We start from the raw sequence: 21,852 nt of genomic DNA on the forward strand, positions 1-21,852 counted from the left end.
CGCAACAATGCTTCCTCTTTGGATGGCTGGAAACACTGATGGTAGCAATAAAGCTGTAGATTTGGCAGATTTTTTCTTGGCAATCCACGGCTCTCATGTGCTGCGACGTGCTGATAAGCACACTCATGACTGCTGTCATCAAGCGCTCTCTGTCACTCCCTCCGATGTTATCCTTGCGGACATTTGGGCATCCATCATACATCCAAGTACTTAGTCTTTGGTCGATCGCTCAGGCGGAATTCATGTCAACGTGCAACTTGATCATTCAGCAATAACGAATCTTCCCCTCATTCATTTCCAACTAGATGTGGCCACTCATTCACCTCCACTTTGCCGGTTGATCACCTCGAAATGTTCCGCGGGTGAGTATTTCCTGTCAATCAGTCATCAAATATTTGGAGTACCTCAACGACATTCTCGTTGGTAGAGGTAACGACCCACCAACTACTTTTAACTTCATAAATTCCAAACATTGTTAATAAATACACTGTGGTGCCATTCAACAGCTTATTTTTAAGATGTAGCCAAAGTACATAAATATTGGGAGTAACTTGCAGCAGCTCCACGAAGGTAAATTAAGTGGAATATTGACGGAGCGAAGTTGACGTCACGAACCAATCACACTTCTCCTGGTCAAGGCGACCACCGCACACTTCCTTGTGATTGGTTCCTAATCTCCATTTGCACCTTCACGCACACTGCTGATTTCTGCCAGTAAAAATGACTCAGCTTAATTACTAAACAGCACAATTATGGAGCTAGTTACGGCAGTGTGGACGCCTGTGTGGTATTTTGGGGACTGTTTTGACATCAGCTTAAAGGCGAGCTTCCTGTCTTACTAGCAGTACGGAAGGAATTTCCGTCACCACATATTTGTGCAATGTTTAAGCACTATAAACTTCAACTATGGATGATGAGTTAAATGTGGTTTGATACCTCGCAGTGACATGGCAAATCGTAAAGCAATGGAACTCTTTTTCTTGTAGAGTTGCATGCACCTTGTAGGCCAGTACTGCAATGACTTTGCAACCTATTGTCAGAACTCGAAGACGAGGAACTGTGCTTTGCTACACTCAAGATAGAAGGTAGTCATCTTTAAGTCGGTTAATCCAAAGGAACTAGGAATGGCACGAAAAAGCTGCTCTTTGTTGCATTGAAATAAAGTTTTCCTTCCTGCCGTTTTTGAATTATTCATAGTGCCATTATGACTGCTTCATCGGGTCGCAAAACTGTTCAGGCCCTTTTGTCTCAGTTTTGTACAATAAACGTGCCTTCTGTAGGTGCTTACTCCTTCAACTGTGGTTCCCTCCGTTTCAATTGGTCTGGATACCCCACAGTCGCTGCGGTCCATATCACGCGCTTGACGGACATCGCGATTTCCACACCACTCCGCTAAGTGAAGGAGCAAGGCAGTCCACTGTTTGCAAGAGCTCTTCGGGCATCTGTATCCCCAATGTTCCTCACAGAAGTCCGACTTAAGTAGCCAATACCTAGTGCGACACTTCCGAACGTTTGGTCCTTTCCGCAAACATTCCTACTTTCCATTGTGCCCAACAATACTTTTCTGCGTTCAGCGAAGATTTGCCTCTTCTACTCTAAAGCTGATTCAAGCAGTAGGAAGACGCTTAAAATAAAACACCCCATTTCAACAAAAACCAGAAAGTCCATCTTCCGACACTACTTTGAAACTACTAGTAATAAAATCCGAGACAGTGAAGAGGGATTTTCTGGGGTGTTAGGTGCTGTATCGGCAGAAAAGCTAATTGGAATGAAACACGCTTCTCAATTGCAAATTTCCGTGTTCATTGCAGCCAAAAGTGGATAACCAAAAGAAGTGACGTTCCTCAACGAGGGGAATGACATGTTCCCCTTGCTTGCCTGCTTGCGATTGTGAGTCGCACGAACAGTGTTGCTCTACACCGGATCAGCTACTCCAAATACAACATGAAATCGCAGGCGATCCATGCATACTTTACTCAGGTTGGTTGTGCAAAAAAGCCTCAAAGACACGCTGCTGCTCACATGACTTCAGGCTCGAACAAGTACGATAGTGACTCGTCTGTTCTCTGCGGTCTGCAAAATGATGGTCGGTAATAATCATCGGGGCTCGCTGCTGATAAGCTTATAAGTAGACTGGATTTCGTGAGAGGAATGCCACCACCACGAGGAAGCGTACGCTTAAAACAGTCATATTTCTCCTACTTTCACGAAACAATCCACCAAAAGGGAAAGGAGTCGTTCAGGTCTGCCCTCGTCGCTTAGCCTGCAGCAGGGCCAGGTGGCGAAAAACAAATGCGTCAGTGGGATCAGCGGGATTGGCAAGTGCTGCGACCTCACGGAGACACCGTTCTCCCACCTCCAGGTCACCCGTACCCTCCACCACAGCGACACAGTGGTTGTGACGAGCCTGTACACTGTCCGGTGATAGGGTAATTGCCTTTTCGAAGACCTGAAAGAACAAAAAACCAGCACGCACACGTTGAGGCACTTCGCCACTGACAGGCGTGAGTGGAAACCACTCCACCAACCTCGATTGCCGCGGTAGCGTTCTTGAGCACGGAGAGCTCGATGTCACCGAGAAGCATGTAGGACTTGAAGTGGTGTGGATGATACTGAAATAACAAAAAGCTGTGTTTCAAAATGGTGAGGCTTTCGCAGAAATGAAGAAATTCTTCTTGGCAGACACGGCAGTTTGCTATGCAATGAAATGGCACATTCTTAACACCTTAAGCAGAGTAACACCACTTGACACCTTCGGTGCCACTGTTCTTCATCAGTTTGAGACAGCGGTGGTTGCGCTGAACGGGGAAACACACAAAGTGGATGAATTTAAGGCCATGAAATATACATTTTTAGAGCACGGTGATCAAATTTTCCTCTTAGAGTGACATAGCATTAAGTAGAGTCCACCTCTCGTGGGTTGCACACGGCAGCAAAAAACAAATTTGAGGTGGATTCTATGGTGGTTGGAATCAATTTAACAATTCGAGAATGCTACAGCTTAAGCGGTGAGAAAAGAAAATCTAAAATGGTTTTTATTTAGAACAACAAAGTTCCTCCTAAATGGTGTTATTTACAACCGCATGATTCCTCAAACCTACGACCATACATCTTGTCAGATGTGAAGTAGCGCCCAGTTCCATGCAGAAAACGATTCGGAGTTCTACCCATCAATTAGGTAGAAGAGAGAGGATACTTTCCCAGTTCAGGCTAACACATAAAAGGCAAAATTTATTGTGTCAGGCAACCGATTCTTGGGTAGATCTGACACGTTGATTGATGTAAGACAGGGCTATTCAACCAGGTAATCAGCTATCATCACCGATCCAATGGGAGGGCAGGCGAAAGGCCTCCACCGATGCAACCGGATCAAAAGGATGTGGCACAAGTAATGAAACGCACCTCAATCAACCGGTACAACAGCGGCACAGCAGCCATCGAATCGTTTAACTCGTTGTGATACATCAGCGCCAAGTTGAAGAGGGAACTCCTGTGCGATGGATCCACCTTGCCAAACAACAACAGAGAGGACACGAGAAAATGATATATACAACTCATGTACAAGAAAAGTGAGCAAACCTAAGCTAAAGCAAAGGTGGAATGGATTTTGAAGTAGGCCAGAGGAACGTCGATGGCTGAACGGATATTTGACGAAGAGTGAGGCGCTATGAATGGCAATAAAGGCTATTCAAAATGGATGTATTCCTGAGAAGTGAAATTGACATAGAGGAGAGGGTTGGGGGTAAAGAAGGGGGAATTCTACCTCCAAAACAGCTCGGTAGTGGTGGGCGGCTTTGGCGAATTCACCAGCATCGGTGTACAGAATGGCCAGTGCAAAATTGACACGAATTGGTTCGTAGTTGCGCCCCGCCAGGTCTTCGAAACTGGGAAAAGGTCATTTACAATTACAAAGTGGGGTGAATCTGTATGTGCGCATTTACAGCAAGGGTACTTCGTAAGTTCTCAGCACTACTGGCAAGTGCTTTGGCAGTGAACTTGAGAGATGACAGTGGAAACTCTGCGGTATTCAAGGTATATCATAAACATGCCAAACACACACACACGCACACACTTTTTTTAGAAGCCACGAAACTCTACTTTTGCATCCGAACATTGCCGACATGAAACCAAACGGTGGTCTAGTTTTGAAATACCTCGGATAAGCAGGAAGCCAACGCTTCTTCAAAGGAATGTGAAGCCTTTGCATTGAAATAGTGAGTAATCGGAAGGAGAACAAACAAGAGTCAATCACGCCAATAAACATGCCCAAATAGGTAGCTATACTTCTCACATTCTACACAAACGTGGATTCCTTGTCACCATTTGACATATTTTGTGACAGATTTAACATTGAAGGTTACCACGGCAATTCAAATGTAAAAGACGGTCGCAGCCAATATTTCGAAAGCGACTACATTCACAGTGTCAGGAGCGATTTGCTGAAGTCGCAAGAAAAAAGGAGGACTTAGTATTGCAGCTGAATCGTGGTGGTGAGAATCTCAGGAACAACGAAATCCTCTTCAGCCCAGCTAAATGCACCAAGTGTGGACATGCATTACCGAATTCAGGTGGCAGGAACTTACAAAGCCATTGCCTTTTTGTGCAACACGGGATCGGCGGTTTCGGAGTAGGCAGAAGCGAGAGCGAACAACGTTTGCTAAACAAAGATTGTGGTGTTTCAATGGATATATATTAAGTCAAGTGAAAACCTAAGCAAATCGAACACCGTGCCTACTTAAGCGCTAATTCAGTAGCAAGTGCAATTCAGCCTAAACTAGCCAATCGCCATGGTTAGCAAGTTAGAAAGGTACGAGTCATGCAAGATCCTATGACAATGCTTGCATTGAAGACACGATATGTTTTGCAAGGTGGCAATATTTGGTTAAAACAGACTAGTTAATAAGGTTAGAATGAACTACTGAAAATGCGGATAACGTTAAATTAAAAGAACATTTGCAAAGTAGTAGGAGTGGCTAATTGGGGATTTTGGACATGAGAGCAACCACTAACCGCTAACACAGCACAAGGAAGCACAGAAGTTTGATTGAATTACTCTTTTACACGAAAAGTGCCATCAAATTCAGTGATAGCAACAGACCTCATGATGGGGGTCAAATTGAAGAGCTTGGTTGAAACTGGCGTAGGCCTCGTCACTTCGATTTGTTTCCAAAAGGACGACACCAAGCTAAAATATAGATGAAACATTCCAGCTGGAAAGAGGCGGTGTAAAGCACCCGCATTTCCAAGTACAACGCGAAGACACTCCTCGAGGAAGCAATTTGAAGGCTTTGGGGAGATGTTTTAATGAAGGAAACCACGTCTGCTTCAGATATAGAAAAACTAGCAAAGCAAAACACCTGCCGTTTTGTAAGGATACACAAATGCTTTAAAGAGCAATGCTTTTAGGGAATGCTGCCTTTTATAAGAAGCCTACATTATGTGTACAGTAAACGGAGCCTGCTCCAATGAGGAAAGGTCATCTCATCGCATCACATTTAAGCTTACGTTGTAGTGCAAAGCCGGACTGGTATACTTGTACCTCAACGCCTTCCTGTACATGTCTTCGGCCTCCACAAATCTAAACAAGCCAAAAACAACGCAATGTTGCTTAAAACTCTGAAGGAGGAGAGATATTCAGTAACAATTGTCCACATTACGCACCTCCGCTGCCGCACAAGAATGCTGCCACGATTCTGGTAGGCGTCCACATTGTCCTCGCGCAGTGAGATGGCCCTCCTCAGAAGGACATCAGCCTCGTCCAGTCGGCTGTCATTTTTGGACAGCAGATTGGCCAAGTTGGTAAAGATGGTTAGATCCTTTGGAGAGACGCGTGTGTGGTACACCTTTCCTAGGTACGCAGGAAAAGATGGCAAGACACAATGGACAACAATTTGGCGATTTTAGCAAACTATCACAAACGGAAAATAAAATACCAGCAGATGTGTACTTAAAGATAAATTTCAGCTCCGAGAGGCGAAATCTGAAACCGCAACAATTACAACAGCAACAGAAATTGTGCCTCATAACGACTTGATAGAGAAGACGTGGTTCAAGTTAACACTACTAGTTGGAATATTGCGGTAATAATGGATTGCAATGAAAGTCCTTCCCAAGAAGCTATCGCTTCAGGCATTCTCAGAGGTAAAACCAATTTCCCAAACAAGGCAAAACAACAATACCAACGAAGACTTACAGTCGGTCACAGAGCTTCAATGGAAAAATGAAAAGAGACTGAGTACCCGAGTATGAGAAGAGTTGCGTGTCGATGAAATAGACGCAAGTAGACTCAAATGTACGCCTGTAAGTCTAAACGACTTCACGAGAAACAAAGTGCCATCGGCTTAAGAAACGCATAGTGAATTCAACAGTCAAGTCGTGGAAGGAGACGAGGGATCCACCACATCAAAATTAGTTGGTGTGGATTCGGCGATGACAGTTTAATAACTGCGTATCCGCCAGCAAATTCTGCAGCTTTGAAATGGAGTCACGTTAGGCAGACTGAGATATATGCGTGCTTGATAATGCAGGCAAGGAATCACATACACTGTCCAAGTCTCTGCAAGGTGCAAAAGGCCATTGCAGTGCGAGATCAAAAGGAGCACAAGCTTTTGCGACTACCCGACATTGGCCGAGGCGGAAAACCGACTCCACACAACCAAAGATGGACTATTGTCAATACATCGACACATATCCAAAAGCACAACTTTTATGCAAGTAGGAGATGTCTCAGTAACTTACAGTGATATGGATTACCACTGAAACATTGTTTCCTTCGCTTTGATACACAATCCCACAGAAAATAACAACTGGTTTGAAGGAGAACTTCGGCGTAAGAGAAACGAATAATTAAAACAGCTCTGAATGACTGCACCCAGAAAACCCAGCAGAGTTTGCTACGGGATGACAAAAATGTCATACCTCGAATATCTGCTTCAATTTAGATATCGTATATTACAACCGAGTATGCATCCAAGGGGTCAGGAAACCAGTACTAGTCAAATCATTATGTGTGCCCCCTCAAATATCTATAACTAGTTCAAGACTTACCCATTAATTGAAGTTGAGTAAAGGCTAGAACGTATATGCATCCAAACTACCGTATAAATGGCACATTTAATGCGTTAAACAAACCCTTTTTAGGCTTGGGGAAGAATTCCATGGCCTGGTAATAGACACCTTCAGCTTCTTCCAGGCGTCCGAGTTGAACGAGCGTGCGACCAACGTTGATTCGAGCTCCCATATCATCTGGTTGAACTCTAGATAGGGCAGAATTACCAGACCAATCAAATTAACGAGAAGGGGAACGCTAATGCTTGATTGGTTCACGTTCAGCCAATGAAAGGGTAGTAGAGTGACTAATCACATGACGAGAAATCAAAAGCAAGCCAGCAAACAAAAAAGGAGAACCACCGTAAAGAAGAGTTGAAGCAAGGGAGTAAAGAAAGCATGAAATGGACCGAACAGCCTGTTGGAAGTAAAGCAGAGCCTCGTCGAATTGCAATCGCGCCTCAAGCGCATGGCCTACGTTGTTCCAGAGCTTGGCGTTACGCTGATTCACCTTCAGGGCTGAGGTGAACAAGGAGTACTCGTCCCTCCTAGGCGAGAAAGCATCAAATTTCATCATTCACTAAACGCCAGATTTGATGCACTGCTTGCAGTTGTTTGTCCAAACAAAGAAGTTAGAAGTCAGTGAACCTATTAATACATTGAAAAATATGTTCTACAAGCCATAAATGGAAGGCGCATGAGTGGACACGATGTGAAGGTGAGAAATCGTGCTGTTATTGGTGAGTCGAGTCAGCTATGTCTAGATAACTGGCTTTAGATGCCACTAAGGCTTCTGTCCATTCGCGTTACATCACAAATGCTTGATAATGCTGCACACACACTTTGTGAGAATTCACATGTGAAATGTGGCGAAGGCAGTGGAGTGAATGGCGCATTTGCGATGTCGTGAGATATTACACTGCAAAGGCAACCTTTAATGCAATTAAGATCAAGAATAGACCGACGTTGAAGATGACTACTTACCAATATTTGCCCTCATATTATGGCTTTCCTACAGTAAAAAATGATATCTGCTGAATCCCTTCCATGTGTAGCAAATGCAATCGACTAAGAAGGGAACTCCAGGAATTCAGTGACTAACAGCAAATCAAACATGTCAACTTATCTCACCATTCACTTACCAATCGTAGTTGCGATAGAACGTTTTCAGCGAAAATCCAGAACAGACCATAGCCAGCAGAAGGTAAGCAATAGCTCTCGAATGAAACCTAAAGTCATAACAATAGTAACTACTGCAGATAACTCGTGAATGCGGGACCAACATATATTGAAAGCACCAAGGTACACAACTTATTCCAGATCTGCAAAAGTGACAATGACGAAGACGTAATCCACAGAACTCACAGGCCAATATGTCGATGTTGACGGCATTTCTGAAGAAAATACTGAAATCCCAGCCCCATGATGAGACAGAATCCCGCACTGGGTACATACAGCACACGTTCCGCCACCACAAACCCCACATAGAAGAAGAGGTTAGATGCAGGCAGGTAAGGCAGTGCCAGCAGAGCCAGTCCCTGCAAGACAAAACTTGCGCTTACTTACATACCCTTCAGGAGTCACAATGTAGCCAACTTCATCGCCACCAAAGACATAAGGATAGACGCAAAGCGGTGTAAAAAGCGCACCATTGAAAGTGCGCGCGCTTGACGCGGTGATGTCCACGGTGAAGCAGAGCGAAGAGCCACTGCAACGAGGCCAGCAAAGGCAGCGAAAGTGGCAATGTTGCGAGGGTCCGTGACAGTTGTGATGAGGGCGATGGTGCCCATTGTCCAGTCAGCACAGAGACCAGAGGGATAGAAGAGGAGGGCGAGATTGACGTACACCAAATGCAGATGGGTCAGACGACGTGTCAGAGGCGGTGCGTGCGCTGCTGGATTGTCAAATCTAACGAGGAGAACGATAAACTGGAAAACAAATGGGTGGTTAATTTGTGGCTAGAGGAACGTTTGCCGCCAGCCTACTTTGGGTTCACGAAGTGCTTGTGCAAGTTCATGGGCTGGCTGCATGGAGCTTAAGCTCACTGTGTAGTAATTTTTGAACCTTGCCGAATTTGTTTGCAGCTCGGTAAGAGGTCTAATGGAAGACAACTTTGTTAATAAAAGCCACTACAACAGCGATGTGGAACTCTGCCCCTGCTACCACCTGTACTACTGAATTTCCGACCATTCCACCCATATACAGCAAGAAACTCACAGCCTCCTGCGCCTCCAAATGCCCTCAGAGACAACTCAAGTGCTACATTCGTGGCAGAAAACGCCGCGGAAGAAGGCTATTGAAACCTATAAAAGCGGGCTAAGTCCGAGTTTCGGATTATAGCTAGTGACGCAACGAGGCTAGAATTGAGCAAATTCAGTTAGTGTATGAAAGAAATGTTTAAAACATTCGTGCACAACAATTAGTGGTGTGCAGAATTTGCAGACCCAACATCACCCTGGTTTTGAAAATCTAAAGAACACCAGCATTGAATTGTTAACCGTGATAGCTAGGAATGACGTGGTACCCCTCATCCTCTCGCAATTCCGTCGAGCTTTCAACTCTCCACCTCTTCTGCACACCAACACCAAGGCAACCCTCAAACTCGCGTGCCTTACAACACCAAGGCCTCCACAACCACTTTACAAGGACAATGAATTGGGAGATGCCAGCCACTTAAAATTACCACTTTCCCCAATAAAACAAGCAGTGGACAAAGAGACAGAAGGCCAGTCACGTACGCAGTAAAGTGCGGTAATTGTGAGCCCATAAGTTGCACCCGAGCCAGGAGAAACAAACCAGAGGTGAGTGAGAGAATGAGAAACCTAAGTCCCAGCCGCATCCAAGCCTTCCACGCCATCCTTCCTGCCAAAATCCTTGCATAGAAAGTCTTCTACATAAACAGAAAGACTATTGAAATACACACATGTCTTACTGGTTGATTTGGAAAGGGAGTGAGACGCTGGACTTACAATGAAGTGGAAGACAAAGTCGTAGGCAAGGCAAACACCCACAACTGTGATGCACTGCTCTTTGCAAAGAGTCCCAAGAATGACGAGAAGGGAGACCGTCAACAAGTGGCACATTTCTGGTGGAAAGAAAGGCGATTCTTCACTTTCAAGAATGAAGAGGCCAACAGAGATGCCATAAATGGGGAATCTAAACAGTCCACCTACCTACTTGCCATTCCGGTCTCATAGCCCCGTCCCCTTCTAATGCCTTCCCAATACAATGACCACAAACTCTTGTTCCCTTTACTGCCAGCTGGGATTCAGTGGAGTATTGTTGATCTATCTTCCAAAGTGAAGTTATATGGAGGTCCCCATGTAACCGGATTGGATAACTTGGTGCAACTCGTAGGGACTTCCACACTTGCAAACCAAGCACCGATGCCGCTGCTTCAGCGTACTGCCACGCCACCCCTCAGTGTGCTCTGTACCACTTTCCTCTTACAGGCAACACCCATCAATTGTTGGCTAAACGAAGTGCGCATGAACTGTAGCTTGTCTCCTTTCGCAAACCTGCCTAAACTCAACTGCAAAACAGCAGCGACCACTCGAGTGAAGTCGGTTGTACAGCAGTTGACGGCGGTACGACAGTAGAATGCACCACTCAAAAGTGGTTCTAACAGCTGCATTCTAGTGACGATTCACTCACATTGGCACTTTTTAATAAAGCTTATTTAATGCATGCCATGAACTACTTCCGCTTTCACTTCACGTGAATGAGGGGAAAGTCGTGAAACCTGCCGAACAAATGCGTCTTTTCCTAGTGCTTATGTACCCACTAATAGATGACAAACTATGACTGCCAATTTGCACATTGCCGTCACTTGCACACCTGATACAAACGGCTCTTGTGCTTTCGACTGCATCCTGACGACAAATGACCATTGCGATCCCCTCCAATGCTTGATAGGCGAACGAACCTACTATTACTTGTCGCCAGGCTACCCACCCAACCACTCACTCACATGCCGGGGACGCGCACCACCCCACCGTCCCCCAGCTTGTGCTACTCTGTTGCTCCTTGAAGCAAACATTTGAATGACAATAAAATTGGAAGCACGCTCGTGTCTCGTTGGGAAAACGTTGCACACTAAAATCCACACTGTTTTATGAATACTTCTTGTAAAACCCTCTCTGATTTCTATGTTCAAAAGCTACACGAATTTTATTGCCCTGCTAATGCCACAAATAAGACCAAAATTCGATTAAGGCATCAGACAACCTCAAACAGACGGCTAAAACAAGAATAAAAAAACAACAATACGTGCTACTGTTAAACCAAATCTCAAGTAATCTGCCAGATTCCAACCCTCAAATCACAATTCTAGCCGCTTTATCAGCTAAAGTACCTTAAGCGCTCCAGGAAAAAGTGAACACGTTAAATACCTTTAGCACGATCATCTGAGGCCACTGACTCTGTTCCAGTTTATTTTAGTGCAAATTAAGTAAAGAAGACAAATTTGCGGAACAGTGCAAGTAATTGACTTCCCCACAACAAGGTAGCGGGCCCTACACCCCAGCGTAAGGGTTAGTACCACCGAGGACGATGACAGACACACAGCAAAAACATATGCTGCATCCAAAAATTAGCGCTTGCGTTAAATAACACACTACGCACTGTAGGAAGGTGTGCGGGTGCGCCGAATGAGTCTACTTATCTCCCCCTCGCGTGGATTTGTCCAAATGCATCAAGAAGTTCAACCTCGGTTGTGCTTGCATTGAGGGCTTAAAGCACTGTGGACGTCCAGTACGATACGCCCACAACCACAAGGAATGAATACGTAATAACAGGACAGATGAACGATCACAGAGCTAGGTGAAAACCGAATTTGAATGAGGTCAGGTCATGTCCTGACACATCCTGAAGTGTGTGGCGTTCAACGACTGACAAAGAACCATAAGTACAGAGGAGCAAATGCTTCATTACGATCAGTAGAAAACCATGAAAACGCCACCCAACTTCACAAAGATATTAAAAATGTGGTCACAACAAAGGACAACTTCAACCAAATAAATGGCGTGATCCACTTCATTGAAGTTTCTACTGATGTGAAACTATCAAATCCCATGTGTTGAAAAAGACCACCATCCAGTAAACTACTCACCAGAAAAGACAGTCACCTCCTCCACACCAACGAGGTTGAGGTAGGTCAGCAAAGAAGAGAATAAAAACACTGCCGAAAGTAATTCTGCCCTTCCAACCACACCCGTAACAGCTTCCACATGGACTGGATGAAGTGCAAAAAGAAGCGCAGCTGCCATACTGCCCGAATTGTCAAGGAAGCATTGCGAAAATCGATAAAAGAGGTGGACAACGAAGGTGTGCAGAAGCATGTTAACCAAATGGTATGTCCAAGCTTCAAGACCCGCCAGAGCGAAGTTCCAGCGATACGTCAAAACCGTAAGGGGGCGGTAAGACTTGTGACTCGATTCGTGAGCCATTGGAGTGCCCCAGAAATCGTTGGAGAAGAGGATCCACCAGGGCTGAATGTGAGAACGGAGATCTTGATTATCAACAACCGCAGAAGCGTCGTCAAAAACGAATCCACAGGAAAGGCTGTTACTGTAGATAAGAAGGGTGAGAAGGATGAGCATCCCATGGTGCCAGGTTTTAAAGGAATAATCAGAATTTGAGGGTGGAACAACATCTTTCTGAATCTCCTTTGAAGGCGGTCTACAAAAGTCACGGTACACAATAAAGCCATATACAACAAATGGCGCTCTTAAACTTAAATTATACGATTTCTCGCGCTAGATATTAATTTTAGGTAAGTTTAGAGAAACTCATACCGGTTGCGTTTCCGCATTAGGAAAATGGCAACAACATATGGTACGCAAAAGCATAAAGGAGCTGTGCACAGCTCTGATTGGTCATTATGAAATTTTAGAAGCCGCAATATGTAGTTAAAAAGACAAACATGCAATTTCAAGGTTAAGTTTATGTATTAGATGCTCTTCAAACGTGTGGTAGTCCACATTACACAGTGTTATTCTACCAAACATTGTGCCTAAGTGACCTTATGATACGTTAGATTCTTAGCATGTATTTAGGTATTGCACTATCTACTTTTGGTGTTGTTATTATTGTTTGGCTGCTGTTACAAACATTCCCGTGTTTGACGACTTCGGACTTCTTCATATCAAAAACATGCTTTATTTGTTTGATTATGTACAAGTCGGTTTTGCTTGCTAAAGACGAAAAATAATACAAAATATATTGAATGTATTCACATACCTTAGAATATTATAAGTGTTTTGATTCTCTACATAAATCTTATCAATACAAATTAACGTTTCATTCTTGTTTATCTTTTTGAACCTACCTTTTAGCACCACTTCAATGTCTTCTTTGAAACCACTTTTCTTAAACGACAAGTACCATAGCAGCTCTTCCCCTTACTTTCATACAAAGCGTTACCCTACTTTACGCTGCTGATTTACCCCAAATCAAGGGGTTTTAGGATGACTTTATTGCCTGCATCGTAAAGGGCTAAATATTTTTAATTTGGGCATTTTTTTACTAAGCAGCATTGATTATGCAGCGCAGATGTTCGAGATTCGGTTTAGCTGTACCCTTGATCAAACGAGTACTTCTACTCACCTCGGTTGTATTCCCGTGTACTTTTGTCTTTTCACCTTTACTGCAGCCTTCTTGCTCCAGTTTGCTTTCCTCACAGATCCTCCTTCACGCTCTTGGAGTTTACTGTTACGTTAGAGAGGACTCAGTGAGCCACAGCAGTAAGCCTGCTTGTCCCTTCATACTGAATCGGGCGGTCAGTGCGCTGTCGCCTCTTCGGCCTGAGAATACCTGTCGTTTTGTGCATTTAAATGTTTAATTTTTGCCAGCATTATAACTATGCTTGGTGTGGCCTACTCCATAAGTGCCTCTACACGATTACTTTCCATTTAGAAGTGTTGGAAGCAATTCAGATTTTTGGCACTGCAGATACCAACTTGAATGGACCAAAGCCTAAAAGAAGATTTTTGTGGCTGAAACAACGTTAATCATTTGTGAGTGGTCCCTGTTCCACGAAAACCTGATTGACCTTCCCTCGATGTGAAATGTATGATCCAGAACAGTTGAGGGAATGAAGGGGAGAGTAACGAACGATCTCTCACTTAGGACGACTTTGGTTATCTGCATAGACTGGTTGTGTATTTCAAATGACTCAGTTACCCATTTTTCGAAAGCTCTTCAATGACGGTAGGACACTAACGCCAAGTGAAGGATTTTGTGGTCCTTGTTGGCAGTGTTTTTATTAAACGAATAACTGGACTCTGTTTAAAGCTGTTTTCTTCAAGACATAGTTGAGGACATGCTGAATCTTCAGGATTGACTGCCTTTGGAGGATCGGAAGTAATTCGCTGAAGGAAAATCATGTTATTTGAACAGCACAATGGTCTTGAAATCTTTCTATAGACACATATATTCAGGCACGAATATGTTCTTCGTTCAGATTTTCTTCTTTGTAAACGAAGACTTGCAGTTGTTTTTCCGAACTACCTCAAAGTACGATTTGATGTCTTACGTCCTACAAATACCAAGTCTTAATTTTAAGCAAGGAATCAAAGTGTCTGCTTTTATTAATCCAATTTCCATTCACTTCTATCTTGCGAATTCTGGGACCATCCTACCTGTATGCAATTAGTTCTTTATTTCGACACTGTTTGGATGCTCGATATACTACTTATAACATAGCTAAGCATACTCTGTTCCCTCAATCTATAATGATTGAATTCAGTGTCAATCAAACTGGGAACTGCAACCACAATTCTGTGCTGACATCATTACTATTGTATTTCCATCCTTTACGGAACAATTTTACTTCGCTGGATTACTTTGACAAAGGTAAGTATCACTGAAAATGGAGAAATGCAAGTAGCAGACTATCAGAGGAATAGGTGAAGAAGCGGCCTGCAGAGGAGGTGCTATTGCCATTAGTATTGCCAGTGCTGCTGTCAGCTCGTCTGGTGGGTCTGCTTTGAAAGTGGCCTTAACGATAATCGCCGGTGCTGCCACGACCGTCACTGCTGCAGACGCAATGTTACGGCCACTGCACTTTTGTAAAGGGAAGGATCACTAGAACCTAGCAAACATGGTGTTTGGCAGTAAAACATTTTCTACCAACGGGCGAGTGGGAAATGGTTAGCTGAAGGGCTATGGGCACCGCCTCTAGATGCCGCTCTACTTGAGCATACCTAAGCCTTGTACAGGTGGTAGCGATGGTCAAAGGTTTGGCTAAGTACTGCTCATCAGTTCACGATGATCAGTGGATCAGTCAATGTTTTCTTCGTTTTTCTTTTCGCCTGCAAACCCATAGTGAAAAGTTGATTTTCTACTTGCTTTTCCGGACCTGCCTTTTCTTTTAAACTTTTGCAGTGTTAATGTGTTTCTGTTCGTATTTAGCTCATTTTCGCAAAGTTTTTTTATAGTGTTATTAAAAATAAACCCTGGATGCGTCAAAATGTCTAGTTTGCTTAATTCATCGTACACCTTACTCCTCTCACTCTTGGAAGCTCTCCTTTCATACAAGGAAGTTGATATATCTGTGCCCCGTTCACCGAGTGGCCTAACAATTTACCTTCTCAGCATTTTAATTTCAGGAATTATTATATTCATTAAATCCGTCGAATTCTTGTCCAGCAGACTTTATGAAGTGATTTCCTAAGCCGCATATGCTGCCTCCACATCCTCGCTTACTCTCGGCACACTTATTCACAATTCAGTTTGCAGAAATCGTCATCTAAAAGAAAATACAGCATTCACAACACTAATTTTTTCTATTGCTGCTCAAAAAAGAAAAAAAGAGAGTAATCCGTTGAAGTGGGTAGAAAACGTTAATAAGGGTAAGTTGCCTAACCTGGCTGTCACAAACCCAAACTTGCCAAATAAAACACACGGATTGCAAAGATTTAAGTTAAAAAGGCATTTTTTAGCAGCTGGTAGTATTGGTCTTCCTTTCTAAGAAGTTTTAAAGACATTCAGGAATTATAGCATTACGTGATCCCAAGTGTTTACCCTGCTACGAAGCTAGTCCCCGTTAATTAAAAGCAAAAGGAACTAGGAGTTGCAGCCATGTCTCTACAAAAAAAAGTGCAACCATATGCAACAATTAATTCTGATCTGCCTCCTGATTTTGCTCTTAATTTTATTTGAAATTTAGTCATTTCCTTCCGATATTATTGGCTATTAGCAGTGTGATTTCAAAAATTTAGACCTCTGCTTTACTTGTTATTTTGCACGTTAAATTTCCTTTTACTACGTATATTTTTGCTAATTCTTAACCTTGAAGTATCAGATGATTTGTTTTATTGAGTCATTTTAGTGGTGCTCCTCTTGTATGCCTCAAACGTTTTTGTGCGCTTTCATTTGGATTTCGCCCGTCTCTTTTTTTTTTCATTTTCTGCCATTTGCTTTTGTTTCCTGCATTCAATATTTGCTCGAATGATTTGTTAGCTGTGTATCATTTAGTGCTTCAGTGCACGATACTTTAATTTTGTCAATCCAAAATTTATTAGGACAAAACTAACTGTTGAGACTTCCTGTCTTAGTAACTGACTGTGAGCTGCCATTCTTTGGTATTCAGCTTTTTAGTATTGAAGTAGTCTTAGTGCCTTTGTTTTTAAATGTGCACCAACTTTGTTCCATGGTATTCGTTCGTAATGCTTTTTTTCATCATGTGATTCCTTAGTGCATCTTGAACATGGTCTGCGATATTTTTCTTTTAAACTGTGATATCTTTTTAAAGCATTCTGTCGACTGAATATGTTCTGGCCTAAAAACCTAGCATTTAAAATTAGCAAACTCGTACATCGTCATTTAAATTTATTACTGATGGTAGCTAAATTATTTCAAATTCGAATTAAAATGATAATATTTTTTGAATCTGATAGCTTATTTTCTTTTTGTATCAAAATAATGTAATTGCAAATGTAAACAGAACTAGCATATTCCTTCCTGATGCCATCACTAGGCAAAAAATGTCAGATGTCGTCGTTACAGAGCGGATGGAATCAGCAGAATCTTGGGGGTCAGTTCCACGTCTCCCTCATCGTCTTGCCCATCTGTGAGTTCTCTTTTGGAATGCCATCTTTCTTTTCCTCTTTCTTACCCGTACCGTTATCGCCTAGCTACGCGACATGGCTAGTCTCACATCCAGTCATAAATGGCCTCTTAACGGTGACTTTTCTCATCGCCCCCGCCGTCGTTGCAATCTGTTTCTCGGAGTTACCATCCTTTGATGATCCGGCTAAGGTTGTCCCATGCATGCTCTGTAAACTGTCTACCAGCCCCGACTTTGTATTCACGGTTCTGATTCCCCTTACACTTTGCCCCGCAGGAGTTCATCACCATAGGTACGCCGATGGCTGCTAGGTTGTATCAACTTAAAGCTCTCCAGCAAAACACACTTTCCTTACCCACCAAGGAATATGGTCACAGCAGAGTGGCAAGATCGGACAAGATGGCAGATAAGGTCAAATTCTGCTTTGAGTTGCCAGGTTTGTGCATGTGCTTTTTTACATATGTGCTTGCCTCCTTCGATCTCGGTTACATGTGACTGTTTTTGATTCCTTTTTTCTTGTAGATCAGGGCAGTAATGAGCTCTGGAGTCGCTTTGAGTCAATGAGCAAAGTGGTGGTAAGCCTATATGCTGTGGAGGAGAGGATGAACACCACCTTTTTGACAGCTCCGGGAGCTGTAAAGAGCCTTTGCCGACTTCAAACGCGCTTTGAAGGCCTACCTGGCTATAGACAACTCTGCTCCAAGGCTTCTCTTACTGATGTAAACTCTGCTTGCTGTCCCATTTGGTCGTTGGCTAATTTCATCGCTTCTATAGTCAACAAAACTTCCTGTCATCAGGTAATATTGTAGTCCTAAAGGCAATTTTGGATATTTGCAGTATCCTCACATTTTCGTTTATTGAGTGCTTCTTAAAACATTCTAAAGGCCGCCTTAATAGCTCTGTATTTTTAGATCACAGAGGGGGATGTGAAGAGAGTGAAAAACCTCTACGAGACATGCAAGAAGCCGTTTCTATCGGGTGAATTAAAACGAGCCTGTTGGGACGCGACAGCGCCGTCACGTTGGCTGTGTCCAGATGTACCGCCACAGTGCTTCGCCCACCCGCACCTCTTGCTGCTTCTGGCAATCGCGGCGCCGCCCCCGTACCATCATCATTACCTTAACGGCGCTGGAGGATGGAATGTCACCCTCCTTGTGCTGCCTGTGTGGAAGCGAGTGGGCCTCAAACTCTGGCATCTTGCTTCCCTTGATCGACCGCAGACTCTCACTGATCTCACACGGAATCTCACTCCTCCCCTCACCATTGAAGTGCGTTTTTAGCTCTGCCTTTGCTTACACGTCATGAGTTATAAGATTGTAATGAGGTTTTGGCACTTTTGTTCATCCCACTCGCACGCTACCTGAAAAATCATAAAGCTCCTGTATACATTTTCACCCCAGCCCCACCCACGAGTAGGCAGTGATGCTGGAATGTATTTTGGGTGGGAGATCACATTGTCATGATGATTAAAATATGAATTTAACTTCCTCCTCTTTTACAACACGCCTCCACTTCGCCATCCACGTGAATAGGCAATAGAGCTGGGTTTGTACGGAGAGTTGGCGGGTCGGTACGTGGCGTGGGACAGCGTGTGGTTGGCGCTGGGTGCGGCCTGTCTGGCGTTGCTGCTGCTACTGCTGACGCATGGCAGTGTGGCGGTAGTAGGTGCCACCTTCCTCGCCCTTGGGTGGTCACTCATTCTCGCTTACGGTCTCTACGCTCGTTTTCTTCAGCTCCCTACATTCCCTCTCCTCAACATGATGGCCCTCGTTCTTCTCCTCGGTCTCGGCGCCGACGACATTCTCCTTTTCTATCAGGTAGACTAGCTGCTTCATCTTCTGGTTTTTGCACTAGTTAAACACGTTTTCCGTCACTGCTGCGTATATGTAACGCCCCGATTTTTTCGCCTTAGCCCAATCTTCGTACATATGCGGTGTATTTAATTAAATAAATTATTAAGGTTGATGGTACATTAGATCAACGAAATATTTGTGCTATGGTAGTTGCCTTTGCTCTGATCTCCTTGTTGTGAGTACTTTAAATAAACTTTGTTCTTAACATCACGTTGTCTGTATGGTCACTTACTCTCCTGTTTGGATCTTTTACTTTCATTTTGCTTGAGGAGTCTTTCTTTATTCCAACCCCTTTTGAACGTTTCCAATCTTTTCTGTCTTCAATTTTACTTGATTTTTTTAAGGAAAGTTTATTCTTCCTGAGACACCTCATTTACTCCCTCCTCACTGCTGATTCATTCACTAATAAATCATCCCTTTCTGAATGCATAAAATCCCCTTTATTTTTCTCTTCACTTCTCTCCCTATCATTTGCTGCTTTGGAAAATAATCAAATTTGCATTCTCACTTCTGCTTTCATTTGTCCGTCTTTATGTGAGTATTTAGAAGTTTGTTTTTTTGAGGACTTTTAGACTTCCTATTTTTTCACCACCTTTAATACGATGATTTGTCCTTCAAAATCCTTCGTTTTTACGCTATTATTTTTTTGCAGTGAATTGTCAGTTCCTTTTTTCTTTCATTTATCCGCTGATTCGTCTTACGAGTGGAAAGTGATTCAGACATATTTTTAGAATTTGTCATTTTGTCCTTTAAATAGTTTCTATTTCGCCTAGGCCAACCTAGATACGTTAAGATGCATGAAAATCGGCAGTAATTTCACTGTACACCTTTCAATTTAATCTTTTTTCTTGTTTCATTAATATTTTGGTACCTTTTGATTCAATCAGGAGTGTGGCTTTGCGTTGGCAGTGATTTCTGTTTTCTCATGCTGCGAAGGAGTTGTCCGTGCCATTAGCGTGGACATTTGACCTTTTCAAAGATAGGTTTGATGGGGCAACGCACATGTGATTTACCTATATCCTTTGCCCTCTTCTGGTACAACGGATCAACTGTCAGGATACTTTTATTCAGTTATTTAACTTTCATTTCTGATTTCTCGTGTACTAATAGGTCAATTGGTTTATTTGCTTGTCGTCCCCGTTATTGTTCTACTGAACATTCTCTACCTCTTTTTGAGTGTCGATTTGCACATTTTCAGCGTTTACTTTTCTCACTTAGCCGTCATAACAGTAGTCGATCAAAATGGACTAAACTGTGATGTACAATAGAAGATCACACGAAAACTTTCAAGCTCACCGATTGTGATGTGTCCTTGAAACTCTCGATAGAACTGCATTAGAAGCTTGCCATTGTTCCACGATCACTGCATGTCTTATGTTAATCGCCTTCCTTGGTAGCGTTCGCCCTAGTGTCATACTCTTGGAATTGTATACGTAACATCTTGTTTCGTGGATTTTAATAAGGTCACTCTAAGCCAACTAACGTATCCATCGGATTTGTGTAACTTAGGAAGATGCCAGATCTTCCGGTTTCGTTCAGTGTGCAATGTTCTCGTAGAAATATTGTAAGTAATCCTTTTTATGACTGGAAGTGCGTGTATTCAGACTGAAACAAGAATGCAATAATGCTTTATCGGTATATCGCCTCAGATTTGGGTCTCTATACATCCACGGAACGACTGCTGTGGAGACGTTGCTACTGACGAAGGCAGTGGGGATGAAAAGGCGGCGAGGTTGCGTTTGCGAGCGCAGCGAATGGCTGATACGCTGCGCCACGCAGTCCCCTCGGTCTGTCTGACCAGTCTGTCTACACTGGGAGGCCTACTGGTGAGCCTCAACTCAGCCATCGTTGCGGTCAAGCGCTTCTCCGTCTATGCCAGCCTCACCGTTCTCTGCCACGTCGTTTACGTCCTTGCAGTTATGCCCACTCTGCTCCTCCTCTTCGTCCCACCCCACCGCCGCCGCTGCTGCCACTTTCTCCGCCCCCTCCGTCTACCTCGCTTCTGCCTTGCCGACCTCCTTGTAATCAAGATGCGCTTCACCTTTCCCCTTCTCCTCCTCTCCGTTATCGTCACCTCGGCCTACCTCCTTTTCCACGCTGGATGGCTTACCTTTCCCTTCGGCCCTCTTCAGCCCGCATTCTACCGACCCGCTCACCCTGCTGAGGTCTATCGTCTTCGTGGAGGCGAATTCTCTTGGGCTGAGTATACCCTTCGTAGCCACCGTAGCCTTATCTCCCTCCATCTCGTTTGGGGTGTCCAACCTCATGATCCGCGCAATCACTGGACGTGGACGCCCTACGACAATGATGTGGTCGTTCCTCAACCCCTCTGGCGGGAGGATTTCAATCTTACTACGCCCGTGTCTCTCTCCTGGTTGTCCGCCTTTTGCTCAGAGATCACTAAAATGCCCCGCTCTTTCGCTCCACCCTCCATTCTGCCTCGTAGCAGCTTTTTAGAGGAGGACGCTCTTCTTCTATCACAAAACTATGGTTGTGTATTCGGCCGGAGTGTGTTTTCCTTCAGGGACTTTAACGAATCCACGCCGATGTGTTACCAAAACACAGCTTCCTGTTTGACCGCTTTCGCGGAAGCTTCATCAATCCCCACAGGAATGCGATTTTCCTTGGACACAGCGCGTATCGTCGGACTGGTGATTTCTGCTACTGTTAACTTCTCCCTCGCCAATACTACCTTCTCGGCGGTACAGGAATTCACTCAGCATGTGGAGACCTGGTTCTCCACCCTCCTTGCAACTGCACCGAATGGACTTTTGGGTGGGTTTCTCGCGAGTCCGGAGCTGACTGCGTTCGAGGCGTATCAGGACGTGCTCAAGTTTCTGCCCCTTTCGTTGGGTCTTTCTGTTGCACTGGCTGCTCTCCTCG

The 21,852-nt window shown here is 43.9% G+C and overlaps 3 protein-coding genes across 3 annotated transcripts in view; 2 read left to right on the forward strand and 1 right to left on the reverse strand. All coding sequences in view use genetic code 11, as the record gives it.

Moving 5' to 3' along the window:
* The window catches only part of EGR_03492 (ATP-dependent RNA helicase ded1), a gene marked incomplete at both ends in the record, with an annotated part of 4,152 nt that extends 2,788 nt beyond the window's left edge, over positions 1 to 1,364 (forward strand). Inside the window, one exon of the mRNA XM_024492741.1 lies at positions 1,281 to 1,364. Within this exon, the coding sequence (XP_024352874.1) occupies positions 1,281 to 1,364 (84 nt within the window). The remainder of the gene's footprint in view (positions 1 to 1,280) is intronic.
* An 875-nt stretch (positions 1,365 to 2,239) lies between these two features.
* Positions 2,240 to 12,859, reverse strand: EGR_03493 (Transmembrane and TPR repeat-containing protein 3; the record flags this gene model as incomplete). The annotated part of the gene is given in 18 exon segments (XM_024492742.1): positions 2,240 to 2,449; positions 2,529 to 2,612; positions 3,403 to 3,507; positions 3,764 to 3,884; positions 4,584 to 4,657; positions 5,099 to 5,185; positions 5,506 to 5,578; positions 5,662 to 5,843; positions 5,857 to 5,980; positions 7,098 to 7,256; positions 7,458 to 7,595; positions 8,190 to 8,276; positions 8,413 to 8,585; positions 8,697 to 8,955; positions 9,786 to 9,909; positions 9,980 to 10,132; positions 12,158 to 12,726; positions 12,843 to 12,859. The coding sequence occupies 18 exon segments, from the start codon at positions 12,857 to 12,859 to the stop codon at positions 2,240 to 2,242; spliced, it is 2,739 nt and encodes a 912-aa protein (XP_024352875.1).
* A 4,557-nt stretch (positions 12,860 to 17,416) lies between these two features.
* EGR_03494 (Protein dispatched) overlaps positions 17,417 to 21,852 on the forward strand; it is a gene marked incomplete at both ends in the record, with an annotated part of 4,870 nt that continues 434 nt past the window's right edge. Inside the window, 4 exons of the mRNA XM_024492743.1 lie at positions 17,417 to 17,552; positions 17,639 to 17,913; positions 18,028 to 18,384; positions 20,619 to 21,744. Coding sequence (XP_024352876.1) covers positions 17,417 to 17,552; positions 17,639 to 17,913; positions 18,028 to 18,384; positions 20,619 to 21,744 — 1,894 coding nt within the window. The remainder of the gene's footprint in view (positions 17,553 to 17,638; positions 17,914 to 18,027; positions 18,385 to 20,618; positions 21,745 to 21,852) is intronic.

This window comes from Echinococcus granulosus, assembly GCF_000524195.1.
Source record: "Echinococcus granulosus chromosome Unknown EG_S00018, whole genome shotgun sequence".
NCBI classification, from domain to species: domain Eukaryota; kingdom Metazoa; phylum Platyhelminthes; class Cestoda; order Cyclophyllidea; family Taeniidae; genus Echinococcus; species Echinococcus granulosus.